General features: G+C 35.7%; 1 protein-coding gene across 7 annotated transcripts in view; it reads right to left on the bottom strand.

Annotated features, from left to right (window-relative positions):
* LOC117578303 (GRAM domain-containing protein 2B-like) overlaps positions 1–14,625 on the bottom strand; it is a 50,783-nt gene that overhangs the window by 30,547 nt on the left and 5,611 nt on the right. The window contains exons 1-2 of one of the 7 annotated variants that reach the window (XM_034263748.2): positions 10,117–10,134; positions 7,993–9,182 (exon numbers count right to left, since the gene is read on the bottom strand). The exons of 2 other annotated variants lie outside the window; for them this stretch is intronic. In XM_034263748.2, coding sequence (XP_034119639.1) covers positions 7,993–8,990 — 998 coding nt within the window. In that variant the 5' untranslated portion in view covers positions 8,991–9,182; positions 10,117–10,134. Of the gene's footprint in view, positions 1–3,165; positions 3,317–3,481; positions 3,645–7,992; positions 9,189–10,116; positions 10,135–14,625 lie in introns of those variants that run through there. 4 more of the 7 variants (XM_034263749.2, XM_052007473.1, XM_034263757.2 and 1 more) reach the window with 4 other exon arrangements.

Genomic DNA, 14,625 nt, shown 5'->3' with positions numbered 1-14,625 from the left:
GGGTATATTAATATGGTTAAAAATCTCCCCTCTACTCTCTATCTTTCTCTTTGTCTATAAAAATATACCAAATTAATATACCAGAGTAGAAAAGAACATTTATTTGCCTAAGCTTACTGTTTACCAAATGCCTTTACACATCTAAAAAAGTTTTAATAACTACAGGGTATATTGATAAGGTTAAAAATCTCCCCTCTTCACATTTTCTCTCTCCAAAAATGTACCAATAATAATATACCGCAAAAATACTATGGAAAAGTATAAAGAGCAGTGCCAAAGAACATTAATTACAGCTAAAAAAAACATTTACTAATTACAGGGTATATTAGTATGGTCAAAAATCTCCACGCTACACTCTATCTTTCTCGTTGTCTACAAAAATATACCAAATTAATATACCGCAGTAGTATCAAATGCCTTTACACATCTGAACAAACTTCTACTAATTACAGGGTATATTAATATGGTTAAAATTCTCTTCCCTTCTTCCAAAATTCTAACAGTATTTCCCTTCGTCACTGTGTTATTTGACTGTTCTATTGTTCCACGCTTCTTCTAGCTGCTGGCCAAAAATACAAAAAGTGTTTTATAATGTATCGTAAGCAATTATTCTTCCACACACGATATAAACAGTTAGTTAATGATTGTTTTCCGCTGACTTCCCTCTCTCTACGTCCTACTCCCTTCTCTCTCACTCTTTCTTCAATTTTCGCAATGTTTTCATGTCGATTTCATTATATTAAATTCCAATTACGTGGTTCCATTGATTTGCCATGGCTCTGATGATGGAGGAACAACTCGGCTAAGAACGCCGCATTAGACACGGTTTTGCTAATGAGTCAGCAGCCAATAGAACCGTGAACATGATTTTCATTCCCATTCAGTTCCCATTCGGACTGCTATATCTATACTATACGGAACGTATCTGAATAGTTAAGCGCAAAGTTCGAAACGCTTTATGACAATATAATGTGTGTGTGTGTGTGTGTTACGTTCTTTTATAATTGTGATGATATAATTACGACAATTTACCAAGTTTCAATGTCCGTTCGTCCGGATGTCTGTTTGTTTATTTGTTTGTCACTTGACGATAATTTAGTTGTTTTTCTCCTTCCCCTACTATATACTATAGTAGTATATACATTTATAACGAACCGGTTCACACTTAAAAGACATTAAATTAAGCTATACATATATATAAGTGTGTGGGAGCTACGTTTTTCCCAAAGAATTCATTTGTGTTTGCGCTCTTATCACAAACAACAACAACAACAAGAAGAACAGCAAAAACATATTGTTTATTATCTCCGTGAGTGAGATCCCACTGCAGTCACTTATCGTTGAAACGCTTAACGAGTCACGGAGGCTGTCCGACTATCTTCCTGCCTATCTGAACTTGGGACTCGCTAAAGCTAGATCGCTCAAAGTTGACAGAACAAATGCTTATTTGAACTCTCAGAGGATATAACTGGAAGCAACTAGATCGTATACGAATGTTAGCTTAAGTAATTCAACTTTTGCTTGCAATGTACTTGATTATAAATCAAATTTCCATACTCTCAAGATTAATGTAGCTTCTGCTAACAAGTGTGAGCTTTGAGCGAGCTTTAAACAGCTTTATCGCTAAAGCTAGATCGCTCAAAGTGGACAGAATAATTACTAATTTGAAGCAACAAATTAAGTTAGTATTTAATACTTGATTTAATATAATAAATAAACCAAATCTAACTTCATCAAGATGAATTAAGCTTTTACAGATAGATTGTGAGTTTTTTGTGAGCTTTAAGCAACTTAGACTCTAAAACTAGATCTCAAAGTTGACAGACTAAATAAATGAAATTTCGAGGCGAAAACACCCAGCATTCTTTTAACGGTTAATAAAATTTAGTATTTAATATAATAAAAAACAAGTAAGAAAGCTACAGTCGAGTGTACTCGACTGTGAGATACCCGCTACCCATTTGGAATAAAAGAAATATATTTTGCGGTATTTTCTCAAAATATACCGAAAATACTGCAAAAATACTAAAAATATACCGAATGGTATATTTTGTATATCGACATAGTACCGCATTCAAAATATACCATAGACGGCACAATATACCAGATTGTCAGCCAAAGCAACTCAGACCCCTAGTAAGTAGGCGCTTTTGCCCATACAAAAGTATTTCTTTAATAACTTCGACAATTTTTATCTGATTGCAACCAAATTTTCAGGAATCATAACTACTATAGTTATTATTGTATATACCAAAATTCGGAACTCTAGCTTTAAAATTACGCTTGTTATTCGATTTTTTTGATTTGCGGGGGCGGAAGGGGGCGTGGCAAAAATTTGAAACAAACTTGATCTGCGTGCAAACATAACAAATGTTGTCGAAAAAAAATTATAGCTCTATCTCTTATAGCCTCTGAGATCTAGGTGTTCATACGGACGGACGGACGGACAGACACACAGACACACAGACACACAGACGGACAGACGGACATGGCTAGATCGTCTCGGCTGTTGACGCTGATCAAGAATATATATACTTTATAGGGTCGGAGATGCCTCCTTCTACCTGTTACATACATTTCCTGCCGGCACAAAGTTATAATACCCTTCTACCCTATGGGTAGCGGGTATAATTAAAAAATAAACCAAATTTCATTTCTTTCAAGATTAATGTAGCTTTTACTAACAAATGTGAGCTTTGAGCGAGCTTTAAGCAGCTTTATCGCTAAAGTTAGATCGCTCAAAGTGGACAGAATAATTACTTATTTGAAGTCTCAGAGGAACTGAGAAGCAACAAATTAAGTTAGTATTTAATACTTGATTTAATATAATAAATAAACCAAATCTAACTTCATCAAGATTAATTAAGCTTTTACAGATAGATTGTGAGTTTTTTATGAGCTTTGAGCAACTTAGACTCTAAAACTAGATCGCTCAAAGTTGACAGACCAAATGAATGAAATTTCGAGGCGGATTCACCCAGCATTCTCTTAACGGTTAATTAAATTTAGTATTTAATATAATAAAAAATTAAAAAATAAACCAAATTTCATTTCTTTCAAGATTAATGTAGCTTTTGCTAACAAATGTTAGCTTTTAGCGAGCTTTAAGAAAATTTTTCAGCATCTACTTAATAATTGATTAAAATTGGTGTCTTTCAAACTTACCAGTTTCTGCTTTGATAAAGCTTTAATCAGCTTAAAAAGTAGCTACAAAAGCTTCTTTACTACAATCATTTTGCAAAGTGTATTTCTCGCATTCGACACACCCCAAACACACAGGTGTTTTTTTTTCGCTGCTTTTTCTGTCCGTTCTTTTCTTAAAACTTTCATCAAAAATATCGCACAAAATCGTCGAAACACTTTCACTTGACAGCCAAAAAAAAAACAGAAAAAAAACGAAGCAAAACAAAACACAACAAGTGAAATAAAAGTTGGCTAGCGAAATATTTGTATAAATGAATTAATGATAATTAAAACATACCCAAAATACAATTTATGAGGCGTGCTTTGTTGCAATGTGTTTAAATAAATACGCCGAGTATTTTTATAACATTTTATTTCTGTTTGTTACTATTTATTATTATGATGATTGAGTGTTTGTTTCTCTCTGTGAGTGTGTGTGTGTGTTTGTTTCGTTTCGTTTCGTTTTTGTTGTGGATTTGAATTCGCCGGCCGCTCAACGGCGACTGAAACTGACTCGACAGACAGACTGAAATATGTGAAATTATTAAAATCCATTCAATGGCATAGCATCTAAGTAGAACTACAAACACAAACACACACCCTATGTGTGTGTGTGTTCACACACACAGAGAGACAAATAAGAGACTGAGCGGATCGCTGTCAATTGAATGCGAAGTGTGCTTCACGTCTGTCGCTCGCTCGCAACGTTTTTGAATGGAAACAGGGCAACAACAACAACAACGTCGAGAGGGGAACAAAAAAGGGGAAGGGGAGGGTGCTGCTGTGTGGAAGGGGGACAACAAGCTGTCTTTATGGGTGTTGCGAGTGCAAATGCTTTAAATGCAGGCGATTATCTTTAAACGAAACGCTAATCTCGTCAAGACAAAGGTGGAGATGGAAACGGGATGGATTATCAGCCACTGTACACACACAAGTGTGTAATCAACGACAACAGCAACAACAACAACAACGACAACACCGTCAGCTGATTGTGCGAGCAAAATTCGCATTGTTCTTTGCCTCAACTGGAGCGCACATCAATCAAACACGCTTTCACGCCTAACCAACAACAAACAGCAGCTGAAAAGCGGAAGCTCTAAAGCATTCGTTGCACTCGATACTCGGATTGATTGATGAAAAGGCTGCAAATGTCATAAAAATTTATAAGCTGCTGTTGAACAAGGAAAAGCACATGAAAGCTTCCTAGTGAAGTGCATTAAAGCAGTCTCAGCTCAGAATAAATAAAGCTCGATTGATGGTTGAAAATGTTATGGACATCTATAATCAGACGTTAAATAAGTAAAAGCACACGAAAGCTTCTTCTTGAAGCACATTAAAGCAGTCATAGCTTGGAATTTATAAAGCAACTTTTAATAATTATAAAGAAATCAATTCAACTTGTAGTGAAAATAACTTTTTAGCATTATAAAATCAATTAATCAAATCAGTTTTAGTTGAGGCACTTTCCATAATTGGAAATTATTATAAATAAATAAATAAATTAAATTTGTGTGTGAAAAGCTCATAAAAGCTTCTCAAAGCACATTGAAGTCTCACAACTATATAAAAGTACTTCTTATTATTATAAAACAGTTTTCGCTAAAAATTTCTAAAGCAACTTTCCATTTCTAATTCAATGGTTTGTGTAAAGCACATTAAAGCTTCCCAACTATATAAATGAGCTTTTCATTATTATAAATTTGGATTGATTGTTGAACAAATCTGTTATAGCTCAAAATTTATAAAGCAACTATTAAAAATTGAAAAATTTTATATATATATCAATTCAATTTGTTTGTGAAAAGCACACTAAAGTTTGAGTAGTTTCTTGTCATTTTAAAGCCACATTAATTGTTAAGGAAATCAATTGAGTAATACAACTTTTTAGTTACACAACATTTTAGTCATTAATGCACATGAAAGACTTTGTGGAAGCACATTAAAGCTGCTTGACTAGTTTGTAAATCAGTTTAAGCCAAGCAATTCTATAGCAACTATTATAAAACGATATCAAAAGATTATGTCTGTCAACCTTTAAGCTTGCCAACTGCATGGCACCGTAATTGGCTTATAAAAGCACATTTAATCTTTGCGCTGTCATAAAGCTTTGTTTTACATTTGATCCACTTGTTTATCGTGAAAAGCACGACAATGTGCAGCAGCACTTTTCATAAACAAACTGCTGTTGATTCTTACTAAGTGTAAATGTTTGTATGTGTGTGTGCATATAAATAATAACAAAACAAAAAAGTGAATTATTTTTAGCATTTTTTTATGAGCTGTTTATCAGCTTGCATAAACTTTGCACAGCCGAGAGGCAGAGGCACAGTTTAGTTGCGTTCACTTTATTTAGCAAATTTACAACAAATTTGTACATTTGTCAACAAATTGCAATGAAATTCAAAACCTATAACGAACAATTGACCTATTTGTGTTAATGTTATGGCAAGAGTGAGAGAGAAAGAGAGAGAGAGAGAGAGTGGAAGAGTGATAACAAAAGAGCGCTGCAAATTCAATCAACGCGAATGCACTCAAAATATATATTTATTTTTTACACTATTTCAAGTTAAGTGAATCGCCCACAATCGCACAGAGCACACAACAGAGTGCAATGGACAACGGCAACAAATTGCACGCATCTTAATGCTCAATTGCTCAGATTGCATTAATGCATTGCGGGGGCACTAAAGGGTTAAGCACACTTGATATACTTGATACTCTTCAAGTCTTTCGCTTCAGACTTGACACTTTGTATACATCATATTATATTTGCTTTCTCTTGTGCGATAAAAAGATTTACAACAGCCTTTATAGTTCATTTTGTTCAATAATAGAATGCGAGCGAAAGCAACGCGAATTATAAAGAAATGCATTTCTAGGAACACATAACGAGCATAGTTAATAAAAAAAAAAAAGAAAAATAGTGGAATTTATAGCGACGCATCGCTCTATAAACAAAATTCATAAACATTTCAAAATTTCTGCAATGTAATGTTCAACAACAACATAAATTGCTTTCAACGCGATAAAAAAAATCCCACAATATTTTCTGAGAAAAAAAGTGAGAAAATAATATTTTGCATATTTCCCAAATGTTTTTCCGCTTTTTTTTTTTTGCTAATACGTCACTAGAAATAAATTATTCTATTCAAAAAATAAATCTCTAATTTTCGTATTGTCTATTCAAAAAAGGAATCTTTAAATTGATGTCTCTAACTTGTGTATTGTCTCTCCAAAGTTTATTTGTAAGTTGAGCTCGTCGAAATGTTTTAGAATCTGAAAGAATCAACAAAATTTGAAGCTTCTTGTTGTGTGACGTCAATGATAAATTCCATCGCAAAACTTTTGGCAACGGCAAATTGCATTTCAGCGCCCAAATACGATATGATATGGATACCAAATATGTGACGACATTATGCCGATGTTTGCGTAATTACATACTATATACACACACCGACTTATCTGTCTGTCCATATATCTACTTATCGATGTCTCGTCTTGTCATTCAGTCAATCGCTCATTCACTTTACTGTATTCGTTGGGAATGAGACACACGAATTGAATGCAAATCGGAATATCATCAAGCGGTCTCTCAATTGCCCCCCATTGACGGATGGCCGAATGGGCAAATTTTTTTTTTTTTTTTGGGGGGGGGGAAGTCGTTTGTTGTCCCCCTAAGATCACTTTAGATCTTAGATCAGGTAATACAAAAGCAATCCAATCACAAAATAACGAGTTGGCATTTTGTCGCTATTTGGCAACTCAATTAGTGCAACATTTTTGGAACTTCAATTGTTCAATACATTTTTGCTCTCTATGAAAGAGCATTTACATTTTGTTAAAAGCACATTAAATTTGTAATAACATGTGAAAGCTTTAAAGCTTATCCAGACACATAAGTATAATTTGTAATCATTTGTTAAAAACACATTAAAGCTATTAAATTTTTTGACTTGTTTAGGCAAAAATGTATAACCATTCACCCTTGTCTGACAATCTATGTAAAACATGAGAAAGCTTCGTACAAATATGAAAAGGCTTATGCTCATGTTTTGCTCGTTCAACAACTTTATTGAGGCGTAAGGTTTACCGTGAAATTTAATAACCGACGCAATTGTTCAATACATTTTCGGAGCTTGCTTATTGCTGTCTATGAAAGCACATTTGAAATTGGTTCTAAGCGCATTAAAGCTATGAACCACATTAACATTGTAAAAGCGCATTAAAGCTTTTCTGATCATTTAGACAAACACGTGTAACCATTAACCCTTTTTGTTATTGTGTGGCTCTTGTCGCTGTTTTATAAAATTTCAATTGCTCAATACATTTTTGGTGTCTTTGAAAGCACATTTAAAAGTTGCTAAAAGCACATTAAAGCTGTCCAACACATCAATTGTAAAGCGCAAATGTTTGTAAGCTCATTTGGACAAAAGCCAATACCAATAACCCTTCTCTTATGATCTATGTAAAAATATTAAAAAGCTTGGGAAGCTCAATTATAAGCTTTCCAAACACTTTTAAAAAAGCAAGCTTTGCTCGTTCAAAAACTTAATTCAGGCGTAAGGTTTAACTTGAACTTGAATAACTGACGCATTAGTTCAATAAATTTGCGGAGCTTAAAAGCACATTAAAGCTGAGAAACACACTAAAATCGTAAAAGCGCATTAAAGCTTTAAATCTCATATAGACAAAACAACTCTGTTAGCTTATGCATAAACTTTCAAAGCACTTTAAGACCGCAAGCTTTTATCGTTCAATAACTTAATTAAGACTGAAGGCTTAACTTCAACTTGAATAACCGACGCTTACCTATTGGAAAGGCGCCCCGCATCGCCAACATCCTGGGAATGATCGTTGAGCAGCAGGACAACAGGTGTGGGCAGGAACTCGTCGAGTATGTGATTGTGAGCCTGCGCCTTCGTCAGCAGACTGATGGCCGCCGACGAGGAGCACGACGACGTCGTCGACGATGTGGTGGAAGCCGAAGACGTTGTCGAACCATTCGAGAAGACACGCGACTTTGGCGATGGCGAAGGCAGCGGCGATGCTGTTGGCGATGATGCCGTTGAGGCGGCGATCATCGCTAGTTTCGTCGAGTGTTTGTTGGAACCAAAGCTGCGACGTATCGACTGCAGACTCTGGCGCAAAAACGATTCGCGCTTGATGTTGTTGTTGTTGCCCAGACGCTTGGCTGGCGTTGGGGCTCGAGGGGCGATCAGAACGCTGGAAGCCGCCTCGAAGTGTACTTTGGCTGGCAGCGATTGGGGGCGTGGCAATGAGCCACCGTTGACATTGGCGTTGGGCAGATGCTGCAACAACTCCTCGTATTCATGGGGCGCATTGCGACGCAAGAGCAACGCTTCCTGTTCACTGATCTCCAGTTCTTCATCCACTTCGTGTTGCTGCTGCTGTTGCTTTGTTGTCTTTGCCTTTGACTTTGCCTTTGTCTTGGGCAGCTTTTGTTTCTTGGGCTTCTTTAGACGCGATTGCTTTTTGTCGGCATCGGGTTGAGAGAGGACCAGGGATGAAATATCGACAAAGGGATCCAAGTCGGGTGACAGCAGCTCAGCTGTTGTCAGCTTGGCACACGTTCTACTAATATTATTATTATTATTTTTACTACTATTATTATTATTATTGTTGATGTTATTGTTATTATTATTGATGGTGTTGGTTTTGTCAATGAAGCTATAAGATTTGATGAGAAACAAATTGGATTTGTTCTTCTTGGCCTTCAGCTGCTGCAGAGTGCTCTCCGTGCTCTCGCCCTCGGTTGAAGCTGCCTCATTTTCGCTGATCGTGGACATTGTGCTAGTTACTTTTCCTCTTCCTCTTTCTCTGCTTCGCGTAGTTTCTTCTTCTTTCTTGTTCGACTTTAGCTTGTTGCTTTTGATTTCACAGTCTTTTTTTTTTGCTTTTTTGATTTGTTGATTACTTTGTTCTTTTGCTTATTTTCACTATCAACAACATGATCATCACATCATCATCAGTTCATTGGACTAGCGCAAAGAAATGATTTCAGGTTATACACGCATTGGTATTAGTGAGCTTTCGAAAGCTTTGTGTGTGTGTGTGTTTGTGGGTGTATAACAGTTTGTAGGACACCATAACCCTAAGTAGCACCCATTAACCCCAATGAGCGAGCAAGCGCTATTTTAATTGAAACGCATCCATAAAAAAACTGTTCAACAACGAGATTAATCAAATTTGCATGCAATTATTATTACTTAATATGCAATAAACGGCTAAATGGTCGAGGAGACCATAAAAATAGAACACTTATTCAGACAGCTCTTCAATTTTGTGGCGATCCATCATCGTTTGCGTTGTTGGTGACCCAAATTTACTGATGAAACCGGAAATAGAAATTTTGTTGGTATCGAAATCATCTTAAGCTCCAATTTCGTAGGAATTTGTTATGCATGCAGCAGTGAAAATTAGAATTCGAACACATTTGGTTTTATAGGTAATTTTGTGTTAAGTTTTACAGCTATACTGTTATACAAGCTCGACACTTTTCTCTCATTTAGATTTTCGATTTCGACGCGAAACTTTTTTTTTTTTTGCAGGTACCACACAAAATGCTGATAATTATTTAGAATTATCAATCATTGCTTTTGTCTAGATTTAGATAATATATAATAGAAGATAGATAATAACAGTTGTCGCCCTCTCTTTTTGTCTCTGTATACACTGTTGATTTACATTGTTGTTGAGTTTCACACATCAGCTGTTTGTTCTGTTGCCCGGTCATACATAGATGGCGCCACACAGCAGCCGCCCGGCATTTCAATGAATCCATTTGCTTGCTCGCTCGCTCTCTCCCATTCTCTCTGCTTACACAAACTCTCTCTCCCACCGACAAACACACACACACACAGAGCTGTTGTTGGTTTGTTTTGACTAGGCAACAAAAACTCTCTGGGCTTTTACCACATGTTGTTGCTGTTGCTGCTGCCGCTGCTTCTTCTTCTTCCTCTTCCTCTTTTTCTAGTAGTTCTTTGGAGTACAATTCTTATTTTGCTTTTCTGAATATTGTATTTTTGTTTTGTTTTTGCATTTATTTTTGGCCACGACACAACACACACACGGTAAACGGTGAATGGCAAAATGGGCAACAATAGTTTCCGTCACTTTGCTGCTATATTTTTTTTTGTATTTTTATGATGTCACTTGAACTCCCGATCGGCGAAATAATGTTATTATTACTACACTGTTTTGTTATTAACGCGCAAACTAATTCAACGTAATTCATATACAAAAAAACCAAGTTCTATGTATAAGTGTGTGTCTTTTTCTGTTGATTGTGTGTTTGTGTGCATATAAATAACTTTTTTTCGTATTTGTTGATAAATTTCCGAGTACTGCAGCAAACAACAAAAACGTTAAAAAATAAACACACACACGCAGCACACACCAAATAGAATAGAAAAAAAAACACGCACACACTAACAAAAAAAAAACACTGAACCAAAAAAAAACAGACGAAAGAAACGAAATGTGGAAAAGCGGCCAACGCTGCCTTCTGCTTTGCTGCTGCTGCTTTAAAAAAAAAAAAAGCTCGCTGCTCTCCCTCGCTCGCTCGCTCTCTCACGCTGTGTGCTGCCCGTTCGCGTTGTCGTTCGCTTTCGCACTGAATTTGAAATTGAAGCGCCGTTGCTGCCAGACCGACAACGACAACGACGACGGCGACCGCACGTCCAGCAACAGCAGAAGCAGCGGCGACAGCAGCAACAGCAACAGCAGAAGCAGAAGCAGCAGAAACAGCGGCGGCCTAACAACATCAACAACAATAACATCCGAGACGACGGCGACGCGTCGCAACGGCACTATAAATATGTATGCTTGCCGTGTGTGTGTGTATTAAACTTCTTCTTCGATGGGCTGCTTATCATGCGGTCGTGCGTTGGCGTCGCAGCTGCTGCTAGCTAGCTGCCTTGTTATTGTTATTGTTGTTAAGAAATTCAACAATGAAATAGACAGATGAAGAAGAAGCAACACACAAACTATACTATGATATTTGCGCCCGTTCTCTCTCTCCCTCTTGCTCTTGGAAAGAAGCAGCTGATGGATGCCAAAGAGATCTGCAGCAGAGCTTCAAGTTTCTTTGTCATTGCTTTCGCAAAACTTTTTGTTGTCTTCTTCTTGGACTGACCCTAAAACTACAAATTTGCCAATACAAACAAACACACGCACACAAGCACACACGTGCAGCTCTTTTTTTTCTTTCTTTTTTACCTATGATGATGATTTGTCAGTTTTTTCCATTTTGTCATTGTGCAAAAATAATGACACAAAAAAAAAGGAAGGGAGAAAAAAAACTAAACAGCATTAAAATAATGCGAAACGACAGAAGTAGGAAAAAAAGAAGAAAAGAAACGTGGTGAATGGTGAATTGCATGTGCTTCACCCCACCCCCACCTCCGCCCACACCACGCCCATAGAACAGAGCACAAGGTTCTGTTCAGCAGTAATTGAACTTTTAGCACATTATTTTTGATAAAAGCGCAAAGATAAGTGCGGCCCATTTATCGATATGGCAGCACTGCTTTGCCTGCGCCTGGGATGTGAGGTGACATTATGGCACCATTCCTCACACACACACCTATACAAGCACAGCTGCCAAGTTCGACTGCTTAACCTAACCCCTCTAGTCATGGTCACCCCCAAAGCGGCCTCTGGCGGCCAGCTCAAAACCGCAACATCCAACCCACCACAACAACAACAACAACAACATCAGTTGGAACCTTCGCTTTGTCTAACTTTTGATCTGATGCCCTTTAATTATCAGCAGCTTAAGAGGTTGTTTGTATTAATTATGAATTTTAGTGACTTTTAATAATTCATAAGTGTGATCGCATTTACATAATAATAAAATAGTACAGGCCTCAGACATTTTCCTTTCAACTTATTATATATAATATTAGGTTGATAGAAAATTAGTTTTTATGATGCACAGTTCTTCTCACAAAAATCTAGTCTTACTATCAAGCTTTAAACATAATGCTTAACGTTTTAAACTTCTTTCTTTTAAAACTGTCTATAACTCACACTGTACAGTTTTCCAGTTTACGCTATTGAACATTTTTTATCTAGAAATGTCTGTAAGAACTCGTATTATTATAAAGACACATATAATATGTAGCTTACGGCGACATTTTAAGATTATCTTTGAAAGAATTGCGAGATAATTCCGCTTGGATGGCGATAACAAGTTGCTTGCACATTTTTTTTTTTTTTATCAAATTCTCTTGTTTATCACAGGAAGAATGTTATAGAACTGGGATCGTATGAACATTAACCATTAACACTTTACTTTTACAGAAACAGAATTAATTTTTGTATTCTACACTACTTACAGGGCATCTCTAAGTCGAGTACTTGCATTGCAAATCTGTATGCTTTGTTTTAATGTGGGGCGTCACTTTCATGGGGCGTTTTTTTTTTGTGTTTGTTTTTCGGTTTAATAGTCTCATTAAAAACTACAATATTTCATTTATCTATAGAAGTGTGTAATTAAAAAGAAGATGAAGAAAATCTGAGAGACAATGACACACTTGTGTCTCAAAACATGCATATCAAAGATGACAAAGCAAGGAAATTTCATTTGTTTTTTTTTTTTTTTTTTGTAGAGAAATCACAGAAAAGAAAAGCTCTTCAAATGCAATTAATAAAGTTAAACAACAACAAATTTTCAAGATAGTGTCAATAATACGTCACGATTGATAGAACCCCTTGCGTAAGAGCCAATTGCTAAGCGCTATGAAAAAAAAGCAAAAAGCAAAAACAAATAAAAAAAAACTGAATTAATCTTTGTACTCCTGTTGGCAAAATCATATGACTAATGCCTTCCAGGTGTTAAATGCGACGACAACGCGCGACAAGTCAACATACAATATGCTGTACACCTGGTCGGAATGAAGCCAGCGAGCAAATAAATTATGATAGGAACCCCGAAAAAACAGAAAAACTACACACTCACCCACCTGTCTATCTATCTATATCAATATCTATATAGCCATTGCCGTGCAGGTGGTCTCTGGCACTGACATTGCTTGTAATACTAATGAATTTCCAATTGAGACCCGGAAGAATACGACTTATAGAGTAGAACGTGGTCTAACACCTGATAAGTGACTAATAGAGGTCGATAACTTTCGGATCGCAATCTAACGGTCTCTTTTTTTTAATTGAGTAATGTTCAATCTAGATTTTTCACATCTTTAACTATTCTATACTATAAATAGTATTTGCTATGTTATCAATAGTATTCTACCAAAAGAAAGTAATTAAGTGATTTGTTGGCTTTGAATTATTGCAGATCGTATGATATATATAATATTTAGTTCACAAAGTGAATTCCAAACCTTATTCTTTATTCTACTATAGGTAAAGTACCATACTGCAAGTTGCAAATTAATATACTGCAAAAAAATAAGTTCTAAAATCAATAAGAATTTAGGTTTCAAAAGAACATGAAAATCCTAATCAATAACATTTAATATAAGACTCAAAATCGTATAGTTTTAAGACCAAAACCATTTTATAATAAGACCACTTTATTAATTTTTTTTTTATATTATTATATTTTATTGTTTTTTGTTTTTAATACTTTTTTAATTAATTAGCGCACTCAGTCATTTAGTTGTAGTTGTATGTTAATCTCTTTACCTACGAAATACTTATCATCGACCTTTTTTCTTAGACTGCAATAGAATGGAACGAAGCTATGAACGAAAACACTCAAAGCTATATAAAAACTTTATAGGAATTTCGATTACCGAACTTTGTAACACTATTAATGGTTGCATTTTGAGAATTTTGGAATATTTTAGATTAATGTTCTTAGTTTTAAGAATTTGCTCTTAAAATATTCTTATTTTAAGAACACAATTTTTAAGACGAATGTTTCTAATTTTAGAAATTGATCTTTTTTCAGTGTGGTGTATATCATTTACAGACTTCATGGTTTCGAATTAGTGCAGATCGTAGATTTAATATTTAGTTCACAAAGTGAATTCTAAACTTTATACTTTATTCTTCTATAGATAAGATTCTATATTGCAAGTTGCAAATTGTTACTAATTAACAAAGTCGACATTCAATTAACGTTATCATGCTCGTAAGTCCATCAACTAGTTGCATTCTTTTAAATACTATTGCTTAAAGATCGAATTTCTTCATTCGATATTTCAGTTCTTGTACTAACATTGAAGATGGTGAAACAATGGAGTTGGTTGCAAACTTTCTGGACTTCTCTAATCCTATTTTGGAACATCCCTGCTGAGCACTTGACATTGAAATGGGCGATTCCCAAACAATTTCCATATCAAGTATTTTATTCGATAGCCAATTATTCTCAAACCGATATACAATGGAGTCCTCAGTGTAGCGGCACAATCTTCGCAAAAAATGGAATTGGGACAGCAGCTTCTTGTCTGG

The sequence above is a fragment of the Drosophila albomicans genome, chromosome X, assembly GCF_009650485.2.
Source record: "Drosophila albomicans strain 15112-1751.03 chromosome X, ASM965048v2, whole genome shotgun sequence".
Classification (NCBI taxonomy): Eukaryota; Metazoa; Arthropoda; class Insecta; order Diptera; family Drosophilidae; genus Drosophila; species Drosophila albomicans.
The sequence above is the reverse complement of the archived record's forward strand: the minus strand, read 5'-3'. Positions and strand labels throughout refer to the sequence as shown.